This window comes from Phaethon lepturus, unplaced genomic scaffold, assembly GCF_000687285.1.
Source record: "Phaethon lepturus isolate BGI_N335 unplaced genomic scaffold, ASM68728v1 scaffold15886, whole genome shotgun sequence".
Taxonomy (NCBI): Eukaryota; Metazoa; Chordata; class Aves; order Phaethontiformes; family Phaethontidae; genus Phaethon; species Phaethon lepturus.
This window is the reverse complement of record NW_010544257.1, coordinates 1-15,114: the sequence shown is the minus strand read 5'-3', so window position 1 is coordinate 15,114 and position 15,114 is coordinate 1. Positions and strand designations below refer to the sequence as shown.

The 15,114-nt window shown below is 46.0% G+C and overlaps 1 protein-coding gene across 1 annotated transcript; it reads left to right on the top strand.

Moving 5' to 3' along the window:
• The first annotated feature begins 2,167 nt into the window (after window positions 1-2,167).
• On the top strand, window positions 2,168-13,132 carry LOC104621986 (rho guanine nucleotide exchange factor 4-like). The gene is made up of 9 exons (XM_010288624.1): window positions 2,168-2,344; window positions 4,987-5,181; window positions 6,204-6,383; window positions 7,013-7,245; window positions 8,633-8,762; window positions 9,665-9,796; window positions 10,869-11,112; window positions 11,755-11,832; window positions 12,975-13,132. The coding sequence occupies exons 1-9, from the start codon at window positions 2,219-2,221 to the stop codon at window positions 13,130-13,132; spliced, it is 1,476 nt and encodes a 491-aa protein (XP_010286926.1). The 5' UTR covers window positions 2,168-2,218.
• The last annotated feature ends 1,982 nt before the right edge of the window (window positions 13,133-15,114 follow it).

The window sequence follows — 15,114 nt, the reverse complement described above, 5'->3', positions numbered from 1 at the left end:
TCCTGCTGCACAATGGCTTCCAGCTCCTCCTGTTGGTTGCCCATGCTGCATGCACTGATTGGTGTAGCTACACTTCAGCTGGGCTCTCCCTTTTTTCAGGGAGAAGCTCTAATTCCTGTGTGACCATTCTCAGGTGCTTCTGTGGTTTCTAACACATTCATAACCCCTGCATCTTTGCTGTCGCGTGACTCTTCATCCCCTCCCTCCACTGAGACACATGTAGCATCACCTCACTGCATCACACATAGCTCTAACAGCTGTATGCATTAATTTTAAGCTCAAATACCCTTTTCCTCCACAGCTCATTTGGACAAATATCTGCCATTTGACTGGGTGTAGCTGCCTCTCCTGTATGGTGCATTCATCAATATCTCTTGATGTTTGGCTTTCTGAGACTAATGATACTACTTCTCTACTTGCCTTGTGATCAAAGCCTCTCCTTGCTATAGGAGCTTAGACTAGTGAGACATGGTTTAAGACCCTTGGATTATTTTCCTGTTACGCCACTGGCTGGCTGGCTGACAGCAGCATGTCCCTTACGTTCCCTGCTTGCTGGGCCTCACCACAGTGACTGCTCACCCCTGTGAAGATCAGAAACCTCCAGTAAGGATGCACCCAGCCCCGTGGTGGTGTAGCAGAGGACAGCCGAGAAAAGGCAGTGTAGGGAGTGCCAGCACGATGGCTATGTAGATAAGCGGGAACCTCTCATCCTCTCCTTCCCCGACATCCTGTTACTTTTGTCAGAGTGGAAACACTGCATTAAGCTGTTTCTGGTTCAGTGAAGGGGCATGTGGTACCCAAAAGCAGACTGTAGTTGTATTTTCCTTCAAATGCTTTGTTAAATCTCTCCTGATTTACTGTATGCACAATTATCCTGATGTTCTTTTACCAACATGCATCTTTATTCTTTGGGCAGAGGCAAAAATAGTAACGTGGAGTAGTAGATAACTAACTGTGTGACCGAGCAATCTAAGGTGCCCCGCATGGATGACATGAGCATTATGTAGCTGTGGTGATCCTGCTGCAATGTTGTGAGATATACCATGGACAGTGGGTTTTATACAGGTTTTCTCTTTCTCCCTTGTGCCTCATAGGCTGCTCTTTCTGTTGTCTTCCCAGAGTTTACCATTGCACCGTCTTCCTGGAGAAAAATAGGGCTTCACTGCCACTCCAGAATGGCTGAGTAAAGTCCTTTTCCGCAGGACTCCAGTATACACTCTGCCTTGTTGGGGAAATCCTTGGTGTTCAGACACTCACAGTCATGCTCAGGCCCCAAAAAGTCTGTGCATGTACTCTGTAGTTGCTGCAATTCAAAGGACAGACTGACATGATAAACCTGTGGGCATCAGGCAGGCAGCCCTGTTGTAGGGGCCAGCAGGACAAGCTTACAAATACACCACTGCAACAGGGCCCAAGTGTTACTTAGCTGTGCCATAGCTAAGGTGTGAATGGTTGACAATGGCATCACGCACGTACAGACGCAATCGTCACTGTGTTCAAGAGCCCCCTCACAGACTCCAGCCATGTGGGTTGGGATTTTTTTGTTTGTTTGTTTTGTTTTTTTTTAATTGTTGGGGGTCCTTTTTTTCCTAGAGTAGGCCCTCTATGGGACATGTGGTAAATAACCGTTGTCCCTCAGTATAATTACTTTAACCAGGAGACTTATTTTAAGCAGCTTAGGTGCTAAGTTTAACCACCTTAAAGACTGAAGGCTCTATCCATGCTAGACTAGGTCGGAGGCCTCAGAGTACTTCCTGCTCTGAAGTATGTCTCTAAACATTGATGCTCAAGGTTTTATTTCAAGGCTTTCCAAAGCAGGGCTGCACTGGCAGCACAAGAGAATCCTCCACCAACAATGTACCCCTGAGCCTCTCTTGGCTGGCTGAGGCAAAGTCACCAGTAAGAAATTCCAGAGCATCAAATTTATGTTCTTTATGGTAGTAAACATACTGTGACCAAGCGATTCTAAATAAATGCTACTGAGAGCAAGGTCAGTCGAAGCAACTGCCGGACTAGCACCAACTCCTTTTCACATTGTTCATGGGGAAGAAGCGTTACCAACACTTGTTTGGCTCAGCAGCAATGGTGCCAAAGCTGCAGCCATGTTGGCAGACTGCACTGCTTTCTTGGAGGGAGCCAACAGTTTGTCTTGTTCTGTCCACAGCTCATCAGTGATGGCAGCGTGGTGTACGCAGAAGCCCTCTGGGACCACGTCACGATGGATGACCAAGAGCTGGGATTCAAGGCCGGCGATGTCATTGAAGTAATGGATGCTACCAACAAGGAGTGGTGGTGGGGGAGGATTCTGGACAGCGAAGGCTGGTTTCCAGCCAGCTTTGTACGGGTAGGAGCTTGATGTTTCTTTATGCCTCTCCATTAGCACCAAGTGTTTGTTCTTTTTCCCCAGGTTTAGTGTTCTGTAGCGACTCCTCAGCACTTTTACTGCTAGAGACAGTTGGTTCAACACATCTTGTTACTATTCCTCTACACATGGCTATGGTACATTGGGCCCCCCTAGCTGAGCTGCCACCAGTGTGGAGAAGCCCCTCTTCACATGAGTAAATCAGGGCAAGGGTGGTTCAGTACCAGAATCTGGAGCTAAGCTGAGCTGCGCCAGGGCTCCTGCTTTACCCGTATGTGTATCAGCTGGTTTGTGCCCAAGCACACAGCATCCCGTTCAGGAACAATCAACAAACACTCTCTTAGAGGAATCCCAGATGCAGCTGGTAGACATCTTCATTCTAGTGTCCACCTTGGACAATAGATGAGCATGGCACCAAATTTAGCTTTCTCCATCTGGTGCTGGGTCCAGCACAATGCTGCGTCCCAAAGTATGCAGCCACCTGACTCATGCATCCACCTTCTCTTAGCCCTGGAGTCTTCAAAACAGCAGACTACTGGCCCACCACACAACACTGTATTCCAAGCATTTAAAAAAATGGAGAAAGCCACAAAAAATGTCTTGGAGATTATGTGGGACAGCTGATGAGGGGAGATATGAAACACTTGATGCTTGTGGGTCAAGGCTTTCCCTCGGTGCCAGCTATAAAGACCGTATAGAAATAGCTATGCAGAACATCCCAGACAGTCCCGGCTGTATACTGCAGACATCAGATTAACTTCCAACAGAGCATTCTGAAACGCATCAGAGTTCTCTGTGCAAGTGAGGTGTAATGTCTGTGCAACTCCTTCCCTGCTGTGAGCAGAAAGGCACTTACTTTTCCTTTCTGTGGGCTGCGGCTGCTGGTGTGGATGCCCGACTGCTTTCACCACTTCAGGGCAGGCTCCTCAGTGCTCTAAAGGCCATTAGGTGCCTACGGGCAGAGATCCTCAGCCCTTTAGCTCTTTATCTGGGTCACTTCAGATCACAAGTGACCCAAAACCAGGTGAAGCATGAAAGGAGGTGATACATGGTGGTCTGGTGTCTGTAGCAAAAGTCCTTGGAGAAGTGGGGCAGATAGTGCTCTAAAAGTTTTGAAATGATTTGTTATAGATTGCAGGAGGCAGTCTCAGCTGGATAACTATTACCAACAGTGGATGTTGTTGCAAGTATGATTACTAGGACCAAACTCCCAGCACTGGTGGGGATGGAACTGCTTTTTTCACAGTCAAAACACAGGTCTTTTTTCTGTTCATGTTACTGATGAGTGGAATTGTTGTCCTGGTTGGCAAAAATCCGTGATAAAATTTCAGAGGAAAGTAGACTAGTTCTAGCCCATTAGGGATGCACAGTAACAAGTTCTTTTAGCAGAGTAATTACAACACTTCTTCAAACATCTGAGTGAAGATTTCCTGCTAATTATCACTGGGTCTGAAGCTTACTGCTGGGAAGGCTGGTATGTTTGGGCACTTGGGATAAATCTGCAGGTGTCTCAAGTTACTCCACACAAGATTCAGGCCAAGGTCTGAGTTTAAGAGTAGCCAATGTTGTTCTGCTCATGGTGAAGGAAAACCAGGAGTGCACATCTTGAGGGCTTCAGCAGCTGGAAACAGTGAGTAAATGTAATCTGTGCTTATGCTGACAAGGGATGGGTATGCACTATTTTTTGTATGTAGATCTCTCTGTATCAAGTGGTAAGTAATCCTGCCTAGAAGAAACTACATTAAAAGCTTAAAGCAGTTCTGTGTCATTGTACTAAAAATGCCTACAGTTATGTATGTTCCTGCTTCAGTGTTTTTCACTTCTTCTCTGTGCTGGGATTGATCGTTCGAGTTGCACAAAATACTTCCATGGGCACTCTGAGAGCTACAGCACTAGTACATAAAAGAAAGCCCCTAAGTGAAATGCTCCAATAGTTGCCTGCTATTAACTAAGGTACAAGGTACTTGGCTATTGTTGACAATACAGGCTCTGTAGGACGGTGTGCCTACAAAAGGCTGGTGGTGTTCTGTGCTCATGCTGTGCTGCCATCTGATGGGCACTATGACGGAACCGCGAGTTTCACACACAGCCCTGTAACGTAATCCCACTCCTTACCACACTATGTATTCCCACTGGCGTCTGTATCTGCTTTTATATTAACAATAAATTCTCTTTAAGTAATCTTGGGGAAGCAGATACAGGGGAAGCGGGCCACGTGTTATTTACAGTATGAGAACAACAGTGATGCTATATAAGAAAGCAGCTATTTGCTGGTTTCCCCCCTCCCTCCCTGAGCACCCCCTCACAAGTACCTAGGCAGATTTCACTTGATAAACCATTTTTGTCCTGATTTTCTATGTATTCTTCCTGGAGGACTCTGTGACTTCTGTCCACAAGAGATGCCTGCTTAAAGCCACCCATGTCACACAGTGGGAGCAGCTGTTATGTGCCTTGAAAGTGCCCTCCCAAAACTGACTATCTGGCCTTAGTTTCCCCTTTCCCCATCCTTCCCTTACCCTAGCTCAGTCTTTGTCTGCCATTCGGTCAACTGTCCCAAAGTTCTTTTCCTTGGAAGAGCTGTGTTTAGCAATACAAACGGTGAACATCTTGTGTGTCTGGCACAGCTGCGAGTAAACCAGGATGAACCCATGGAAGATTATCCCCTGAAAGTAGAGGGTGGCAAAGAGGACGACTCCAGCAGTGGCACCCGCCGCTTTGGGATGGGGCAGACCACCAAAGACCAAATGAGGACCAATGTCATCAATGAGATCATAAGCACAGAGAGAGACTACATCAAGCACCTGAAGGACATTTGTGAGGTAACGGGACAAAGGGGGACATGAATGTAAGAACGTGTTTGAAGGATAACAGAGTATGTCTCATCCTTGCCCAGAGTGTGACTCTAAGCAGGGAACTTTGAAAATGAGACTGTACTTCCATCAGAGCCTGCTCTGCTAAATGGTGTTGCATGCCCAGAAAACAGAAGACAATTCATTACAGCAATACCCCAAATGCTTTTCTATTTGGAGCACCCAGTTGGGCTCTGATTAAATGGAATTAATTGAATTTCCCAAGCCAGAGAAAAGTAAACGTCTAGCATTGCTGTCCTCTTTAATGTATGTTCTGAGGTAATATAATCAGCAACTCCAGCCTTCAGGCAAGTCATGCTCAGATCGAAACAACTAGGGGATGTTCAGCCAATTAGGTCTTTCGCTTGCAAATATGCTGAATATTGCAACACCACCTCTTCTAAAGGAGACACGCTGTCATACGCGCTGGGGTAAATGAAGGTAATTGGTAAGGGTTTTGCAGGAATCATAGTTCTTCACCGAAATGACACAAAAAAGTAGTGCCTTCCAGGAGAGCCAGCTGGGGCAAGGCAGCACACACTTACCAGACCAGCCTCTCCTTCTGTAGTGTCCCTTTGCGCACTCCTCCTCCCTTGAGTCAACCAGGCATTTCCTAACACAAGCATCCAAACCAGATCTACAACTGGATTTAATTGGCTGAAATCTGTCAGTGGATCGGTGATGGGGGCAGAACACCCCACAGCCTGCAGACAGGTAAGTCTGTTTTTAACATGAGAGAAAGCAGCTCTGGGACTCCTTCAAGTGTGGATTACTGTACCGTTTAAGGCAGTGATGTAACTGTGGCTTGGTTTCTCTTTCTACTCGGGGTGGTATTAGAGGAGGAAATAATAGCTAAAACATGGATGCACCGATGCAAGAAGGGGGTGCAGGAACCTGGTGTACAACTGGCTACAGTCCATGGGGTTTCCTGTTGATAACTAGAGGCCACAGAGCAAATGCCCAGGAAGCCTTCCAATCTGGTTTTGTCCTAGGGTTACATTAAGCAGTGCCGCAAAAGAGCTGACATGTTTACAGAAGAACAGCTGAAGACAATCTTTGGGAATATTGAGGACATCTACAGGTGCCAGAAGAAATTTGTTAAAGCACTGGAGAAAAAGTTCAACAAAGACCACCCACATTTGAGTGAGGTTGGCTCCTGCTTCTTGGAATACGTAAGTAAATTTGATTTCATAAGAAAGGGGTAGCTGAGCATGGATTAAGCCAGAGGATTTAGAAATGGACAGTTAGACAGAAGTGAACCTCTGTTTAAAAAACCCCACCCAACCAAATTAAATGCCACCACCCCACCCCCTGCCCCATTCAACCTCTACCCACCTCCCAGTGAAACATCCTCTAGCTCTTGTGGCTGTGGAAAGAACACTTGCAAAGCGCCTCAGCTTCGGAGCACTGTACTCCCTGCCAGACCATGCTACTTTAGGAAAAAATGTAGGAAGATTCCAAAATCTCGAGCTGGACCTGAGCTTACAGCTTTGATATTTTGAGATAATTGCAAGGTCAGCAACGGCCGATCCGGTCATTAAAAACATTTAGCTGAGCGCAGGCCAGAATACATGGCAATGTCTCAGTCTCTCAGATAGGCTGCATGTGCTGTAACCTATAATATACGCTGCCCATGCCCAGCTTTAGATCTCTGGGCTTCAAAGTCTGCGGAGGATACAAATTACCACAGAGCCCCATGTGATACAGCAGCAGGACCTACACAGGGAACTCACACGCAGCAGTTTGAGCCAGGCCATCACCTGAAGAGGAGGGACAGTAACTCCCTTCATTTCCCTTGCAGCAAACAGAGTTTCAGATATACTCTGAATACTGCAACAACCACCCCAACGCCTGCATGGAGCTGTCCCGCCTCACCAAAGTTAACAAGTACGTCTACTTCTTCGAAGCCTGCCGCCTGCTGCAGAAGATGATCGACATCTCTCTGGATGGGTTTCTGCTGACTCCCGTGCAGAAAATCTGCAAATATCCACTGCAGCTGGCTGAACTGCTCAAATACACCAACCCCCAACACAGGTAGGTCAGCATGGTGGGGAGGAACGAGACTGGTCTCAAAGAAATGGACTAATACAGAATCATGTATTGAAGGCAGCTTTGTCAAGAGCAGTCAATACCATGATTCTTCTGTGTTACCTTGTAGAAACCAAGGGAAAAAAAAGTATTTTGCTATCAAATACATCATTTTCCATGACAGTAGCACTAGGTGTTCCTGTATGTTACAGCTCTGGAGTTGCAAGGCCCTCCTTATAATGGTACTTTTCTATTTTATTTGGCCCATATATCTGTGATACCAGCACGTACGTACTTCAGAGTTAAATGTTTCCAGTGGTGGTGTTGAAAAATTTACCTCCAAAAGCACTGATCGAATGTACCCAAAAACGTCCATGTAACTATACCATAGCATGTCAGGGCTGAGTGGTAGTCATGAATTTTGCCCAGTGCTTCTCCAGTGGGAAGTCGTGGCCTAGAGCAGTCAAGCCACGCACACTCGGTTCCCCTTTAGCACTAGCTCAGATGCCTCCAAATCCATTGCTCAGTTTCAGGATGAAGGCACTGCCCTCGGCTCAAATAACTATGTCACTTAATCAAGCATCTGAAATAATTAGCAACAGAAATAAAACATGAAAAATCTGTATTAAAGGAAAGTGGCGATATTGGTCCACTGTGACTTGACTTAATTTTACCCTCCTAATTACAGCACTGGTATTTCTCAGAATGGTTCTAAGCATGTCTTTATTAGATCTATAAGCATGTTGTTCTGAAGCTGACCTCTTAACGGAAAGCTTTTTAAAGCGGTACACAGACGTTTTGAAAATTGCATTAGAGTTAAGTTGTGCAGAACAGCTCCTTCCCAGCTACTCTGAACTCGGCAGAAGTAGCTTGTGGCAGCAGAAGGTGCGTGGGGAAGGGTAGATCAGCTTCTGTCCTGCCCTCCAGATAAACCATCAGCTCCTATTTGAAATAAAGCCAGTTATTGCTGAGCTGCCTTACCTATCCATGGCAGAGCCAGCCCCCGTAAGAAAACAGTGGCATTATGAATATATTGTATTATGTTGCAGAAAAAAAACAAGGCATGGAAAGCCCTGGAGATTCTTCCAGCAACTTGTATTTACACCTCTGTGGCTGGATTTGTTTGCTTATACCCTTTCCTTCTACAAATTGGGCCTGGATTTGTTACGAGACTATAATCTGTGCCTCAAAACCAGCACGCCTCTGAAAAGCTGCCCACAGAAACATGTACCTCCGACTTCCAGTATGAAACAGCTGGGATAGAACTGCAAGTGGGACTCCTGCTTCTGCTCTCCAGCCCTAGGCCATGCTAGACTGCACTCCTTTGGAGTGTAGCTACGATATGCGTATGTCATTTTGTCGTGCCTAACACCTCTGCCCTGCCCCGCCCTAGGGATTTTAAAGATGTCGAAGCTGCCTTAGATGCCATGAAGAACGTTGCTCAGCTCATCAATGAGAGAAAGCGGCGGCTGGAGAACATTGACAAAATTGCGCAGTGGCAAAGTTCGATAGAAGACTGGGAGGTAGGAGACTTACTTTCCCCATGAATTCAATGTTTTGTGTTGCCACTCTTCTCCCCCTCCAACAGCTTCTGCCTACAGCAAGATCTTCATAGGGATTACTGGCTAGCCCTACCTCAGTTCTGCTGAGCCTCTCTATGTGTTTTTTTTTGTTTTGTTGTTTTTATTTCAACAGATGGGATCTTTTAGTACAACTGAAAAGGTCTAGCACATAACCAAGCTAGACCAGCTGCCTTTGCATGTTCCCTGGGATTTTTACTTCCCCATTTTCCTTGTAGAATAAAATTACCATGTAGGTTAATGAAATCCTATTATTTTCCCCTTGCCCCCCATCTTATCTTGAGTGACTTCAAACTCTCAAGATGAGCAGAACTGTCCCTTAATGCTTAATAAGTCACGTTATTCTTACAGAAAGGCAAGCTCTCATACAGTGACAAAGGAAGCCAAGGTTCCCTGTAAACTTTTTAAAAAACCTGCTAAATAAACGAAACAGAAGTACTTATTTTCCAAATCCTAGACTCAGTAAAACCAAACTGTCTTCCTCCCCAAGGACGTCAGGCTAAATTCTCAGCTCTCTGCTTATGTCCCTTTAACGTCAGGGATGGACCACCTGCCCTGAGCAGACTCCCTAGAAAAGGAGACTTTTTTCATTTAACACACTATTGTTCTTATCAAATTCAGTTCCCATTCACTGGGTGCCACAAGGGTGCAGAGTCACCTCGATGTGACAAGGACTGTCCTCCAAAACTTAAATTCCGAGCAGAAAGTTTTGTCAGAGGAATTCAGGCCCCACAGCCACACAGACCCCTCTGCCAAGCTGAGGTTCTCCTATGAGACTATGGGCTTATTTCTTCTCCCCTGTTTTTGGATGGTTGAGACCAACCTGTTCTTTGTGCTGTTCTCAGGGTGAAGATGTCCTAGTCAGAAGCTCAGAACTCATCTATTCTGGGGAATTAACCAAAATCTCCCACCCTCAAGCCAAGAGCCAACAGAGGATGTTCTTCCTCTTTGATCACCAGCTTGTCTGCTGCAAGAAGGTAACCTCACTAGCCAGGCACAAATGCTACAGAATTTGAGTGAACTCCCTCTCTACCCCGTTGTTTCCTTAATACTTACTGGCATCATATGTGCTTCTGGCACAGAGATTTTTATGTGCATTTCTCAGACATCCTGGTGTGCGCTGTGCACCTGACCACAGCAATAAGCCGCAGGAACTAACTACTTGCCTAGTTCTTTCAGCAAAAGAGGAAAGCATTGCAGTGCTTCTAGGGTTAGCATATGGCTTTATTTCATGTCATACAACTCAAACATGAGTATTGTCAGCCATTTTCTTTTAAATATGGGGGGTGTGTGTGTGTCTGTTTATATGCATTTCCATGTGAGATTAGTATCATATTCAGAAGGTAACTGCAGCTCTGATGAAGAGCTGTGGGCCTTGACACATTAACAAAACCATATTAACGTCATATGTAAGTCTGCAAGTACAGCCCATGCTACTTCTCCTAAGTATTTAAAAAAAAAAAAATCATCCTTCCTAGAGCACATGAAAGGATCTTCCATAGAATTTCAGAACTGAACATAACAAATTTCCTTTTTTTTTTTCTTTTTCATAATCCATGGCATACAGGTACCTCAAGGTAACTTAGGCAAAAGAGAGACTCTCACTGTTTTATCACTGCTCTCAAATTTACTTTTCAACACAAAAGCCAATTAGGATTTTTTTTGGCTTTCTAACTAGGACTTGTAGGATTCAAACACTATTTTCTGACACGGGCTTAATGAGGATTTGGGATCATGTGTAATACCACAGGCTTGCTTCTCATTCAGAGCTCTGCAGGGCAGCTGATATCCCACAACAGCAGATGCCAGCCTATCCTGACCCCACCACTAGAAGAAACCATGCGATTCCCCTCACTGCCAACCGTGTCAACAGGAGCTCAGCACTCTGCACTTCCAGAGATTCAAATCCAGTATCAACTTTTCTTACAGGACCGTAATGACTGCCAAGTGGATTGCATACTCCATCATACCAAAGAAAATGAATGTTTAAGGAAGGGACAGGACAGGAAACAGTAATGTCTGTATGGGTCTGTGTGATCTCTCTTACAGGACCTTCTGCGCCGGGACATCTTGTATTATAAGAGTCGGATCAACATGGATGATATGGAAATACTGGATGTAGAAGATGGGAAGGACAAGGACTTCAATATCAGTGTGAAAAACGCATTTAAGTTGCACTGCCGAGATGCTGAGGAAGTCCACTTATTCTGTGCAAAAAAGCCTGAGCTGAAACAGCGCTGGCTGAAGGCGTTTGAGAATGAAAGGAGACAGGTTCAGCTCGACCAGGAGACTGGTATGGAAAGGGCAATGCTGTGAGACAGTGTTGTTTTGTTGTGGGGTTTTTTTTTCTTCTTTTTTTAACCACCAGCCAATGCCTCAATGCCTAGGAGTGAAAGGGTGGGGAAGCCAATCCATGCTCCAGTGCAGCTCTGGGCTGCTGAACTGCACATTCTGAAAGAATTTGTGCGATGAAAAAAAAAAAAATACAAACCACCATGAGCAGTATGTCCTTAAGGAGGCCAATGTGTCTTTAATCATAGAATCATAGAATGGTTTGGGTTGCAAGGGACCTTTAAAGGTCACCTAGTCCAACCCTCCCTGCAACGAGCAGGGACATCTTCAAGTAGAGCAGGTTGCTCAGAGCCCCGTCCAACCTGACCTGGAATGTTCGTAATGAGATTTGAACCACAAGTGGTCTGGACTGGCTTCTTCACCCAGCAAAGCACTGCAGGGAGAGGGCAGGCAGTAAACCTTGCATGAGAGGTAGGGAAGAGTTGTGCAGCTGGGGCTGGGGGGAGCAGTATGTGCCCCTTCCAGCTTGGGACCTCTCACCTCAGGCATCTTCCTACCCCTCTATTTCCCTTACTGTCTATGCCATGCTTTCCCCGCTACAAAATGATGACCTGCTGCTGCCAAAGTCTACTTTATCTTCCAGGTTTTTCAATCACAGAGGTGCAGAAAAAGCAGGCAATGCTGAATGCCAGCAAGCAGCACCATACTGGGAAGCCTAAGGGTGAGTCACATATAAATGCTGCTTGAACGGGGGTGGGTCTGTATTTCCTGTATGGGAATCGTTTCAATGAAGTGGCATTAACAAACTCCTCAGAAAGGCCAGACAATCTGCAGTGTAGTTCCTGGCAGATTCAGATAGCTGGAGTCAGGTAACTATCCCTAACTACAGGAGAGCTGCTTTGCACCTAACCGCTGAGCGCTGTGCCAGAAGCCGGTTACACAGAAGCCGTCAGCTTCTGTTCAAAGGCTAGTTCACGGCCTCGCCCTAGAAACAAGGCTCTCCAAGCAGCATGGTCCTGCCTTCGTGAAAAGACAAGATTAAGTTTTGTAGTAATCCCCCCTGATGCAAAGAGGGTCAGAAAAGTCACTGCAACAGGGACTATTCCTGCTTGGGCAGTTGTGCCTGGGGAAGATGCTTTGACAGTAGGTACCACGCTCATTGCCAGAGCTGTTCAGTAAACTTCGAAGGGACAAGGAACATTTAGCAGCAGCCAGAGGACTCTGAACGCAAGCAACAGAAAGGAAAGTTCCTGTGCCCACAGCACTGTCAGCTGAAGATTCCTGCTAACCCATTCTGTGATGCCACCACCCCTCTTTATATCCAGAGGAAGAGATGTCACATGCCTTCTTCTGGACCCACAGCAAGGCAACCACTTCCTCCTGGTGGTAGCAGCCAGCAGGTAAATCCCAGCTAAGTCTCCAGTAAGAAAGCTTGGCTGCAAACAACAGAGGGTAATTTGGAAGGAGGGCAGCCCTCTAACAGACAGAGCAAAGCAGTAGAAGAGACCCCACAAGCCGGCCCTGTCTACAGGCTGGGCACTGGCCCCAGTGCAGGAAGTTTTAACAGGCAACAGAGGCACATGCACATCAGCTGCTTCTCCCAAAACAACCAAAGGCACCAGTTAGTTAGGTTTGTCACTAATGATGAGCTTTTTAGCCCTGCTGTTGTGTTGACAGAACACGTCAGTTATGCTTCATGTTTCTGGGACTTGCACAGCATCAACTCTAATCCTAAAAAGCAGTGCTGAAAGTAAGGGTAATACTAAGACAAACTCAGTTTGCTCCCCTGTAGCTTTACCAGGGACTGGGCAGGGAAGGGAGCTGTGCTCAACTAACATGCTTCCCATCTCCTCCTCACTGCAGCCGTCACTAGGCCATACTATGACTTTCTGATGCGTCAGAAGCATCCCACCCTGCCTACTACGCTCCCTCAGCAGCAAGTCTTCATGCTGGCAGAGCCCAAGCGCAAGCCCTCGAACTTCTGGCAGAACATCAGCAGGCTGACGCCCTTCCGGAAATAAGGGCAGCCCAGTGTTTGTGCCTGAACCCCTTCTGAGAAAGCACTTTATCCATCAGTCCTGGGAGGTGGAGCCCAGGTTCTTCTGATCCTGTGTTTACAGAGGATGGCACACGTGCTCCTGCCTTCCCTATTTATTTTGCAGACTGACTGACCACACTGGCTCTGAGGTGAGACACTGCGTGTGTGCTTGCACACACATGTGCATTTGTGCCAGTCCCATGGAGCCAGCCTTGCACAGCGCCCAAGTGGCAAACTTACAGGAAGAGATCACAGGAGGGAGCCTGACATGTTTCATCAGAAAAGATTTTGCTCGTCAGCTGTACTTTGACTCCCTCCTCTGTGCTGTGAATACTACTGCTGCCTGGCAGCTGCCAGAGAGGGGATGGCAGCTGATTGATACACCTGCCGGCTCCGTGTCCACTGACATGATATGTTTTCCATGGAGGGATAAACCCTTCTGCTCTCCCCCACTGCCCCTGATCCTCCTACACACATCTAATTCAGTGAGCCTTTGCAGGCGCTCAGGCAAGACAACAGTGAGTACTGCACTGCTCCTTCCCGTTAGTTCAACACCACTGATGAACTATATAGTACATTAAACTGTGCCAATCAACCTGCAGCATGAGTAAAAGTTCAAGAATCTCTCTAGTGGGTTTCAAGTTACACAAGTTAGAGAAAAATGTGCCTAATTAATACCGTATTCAACTCCTTAGATTCTCGTCTCTCCATCATTCTGCCATCTTTCCTGGCCAATGAAAATGCTCATTGTTTGTAATGTGTTTATTTATGGTAAAAATCAGAACTGTGTATTTTGTAAATCTGTAATTGTTCTTGTCAGATGTTGTTAACTTGATGCCTGTTTTGTCTGTTGTTTGGTTTTTGGTTTTTTTTAAAGAAAGGTCAATATTTGCAAACCTAGCTCCCAGAAGTCATGAGTCTACAGTTCAACTCTGAAAGACTAAAACCATTACTGTTATGCAAATTCTCACAGACCCTCAATTCAAGAGGTATTACTACAGGTTTTTGACACCTTTATAAAATGGAAAGCCCCTTTAAAAAGGCCTAAAATTGGCATCAAGAGCCTCACTTTAACTACCCAAACTGTACCCAAAAAGAATTCATTTAAACCTTGGTTAGCAAAAAGGAAAGACTTGCCTTACCATAGTGAGAGTTAGAAGCCATACTGACTGAATTCCCTAGCTTAGGAGACATCCTGTGACATTGGAAGGAAGACACCTGCTCATTCCAACATGAGGCTAGTGTGTGAGTGAGCACTAATTGTCTGCAGAGCTCAGAAATCCAGTGTTTGTTGATGTTGTAGCTGACCAAAGTCTGGTCATCCAGGGATATCTGAATTCAGTAGCATGTACAAAGTCATTCTTGCACTATCTCTTCCCCCCAGACCAGGGGCAACATTTAATTTCATAAAGAAACTTCTAAAAGTGACTCAGCCTGTGTTTGTCTCCAACATGTCTATCCATGTGAACTTGTTTCTCTTCAAAGTCACTGTGGAGATTCTGCTCTTGCAGCTTAAAAAGTGACCGCTAATCACTAGAAGCCATGCTAGAAGGTTACCCTCAAAGCAGCCATCACACCAGAGATGTGCTGGTCACTTACTTAGAACACTGATCAAGGTTAGCAAGTCACCAGCTTCCAAATTGCTGCTAGTTACTTAAATGGAAAACACATCTAGGAAACATAAGAAAAGCTGCAGGGGGATATGCAAACCCGCTTTGAGCAATGTGGAATTAAAAGAGGAACAGCAAGTGCCAAGAAGTAAGAAACATACTTGAAAGACAAGCCAGCTTCTCCTCCTGGGACCTGCACAGCCCACTCCCTGGCCCTTCTTCCTGGGAAAACACCCAACGCCATGCTCTTCTCCTAGACAGAACCAGATGAGGCATCCCCATTCAATACAGTCCTACAGAGACTGGTCACCAAAAACCAACAAAAAAACATGCCCAAACTCCCCTCTCATGCAGA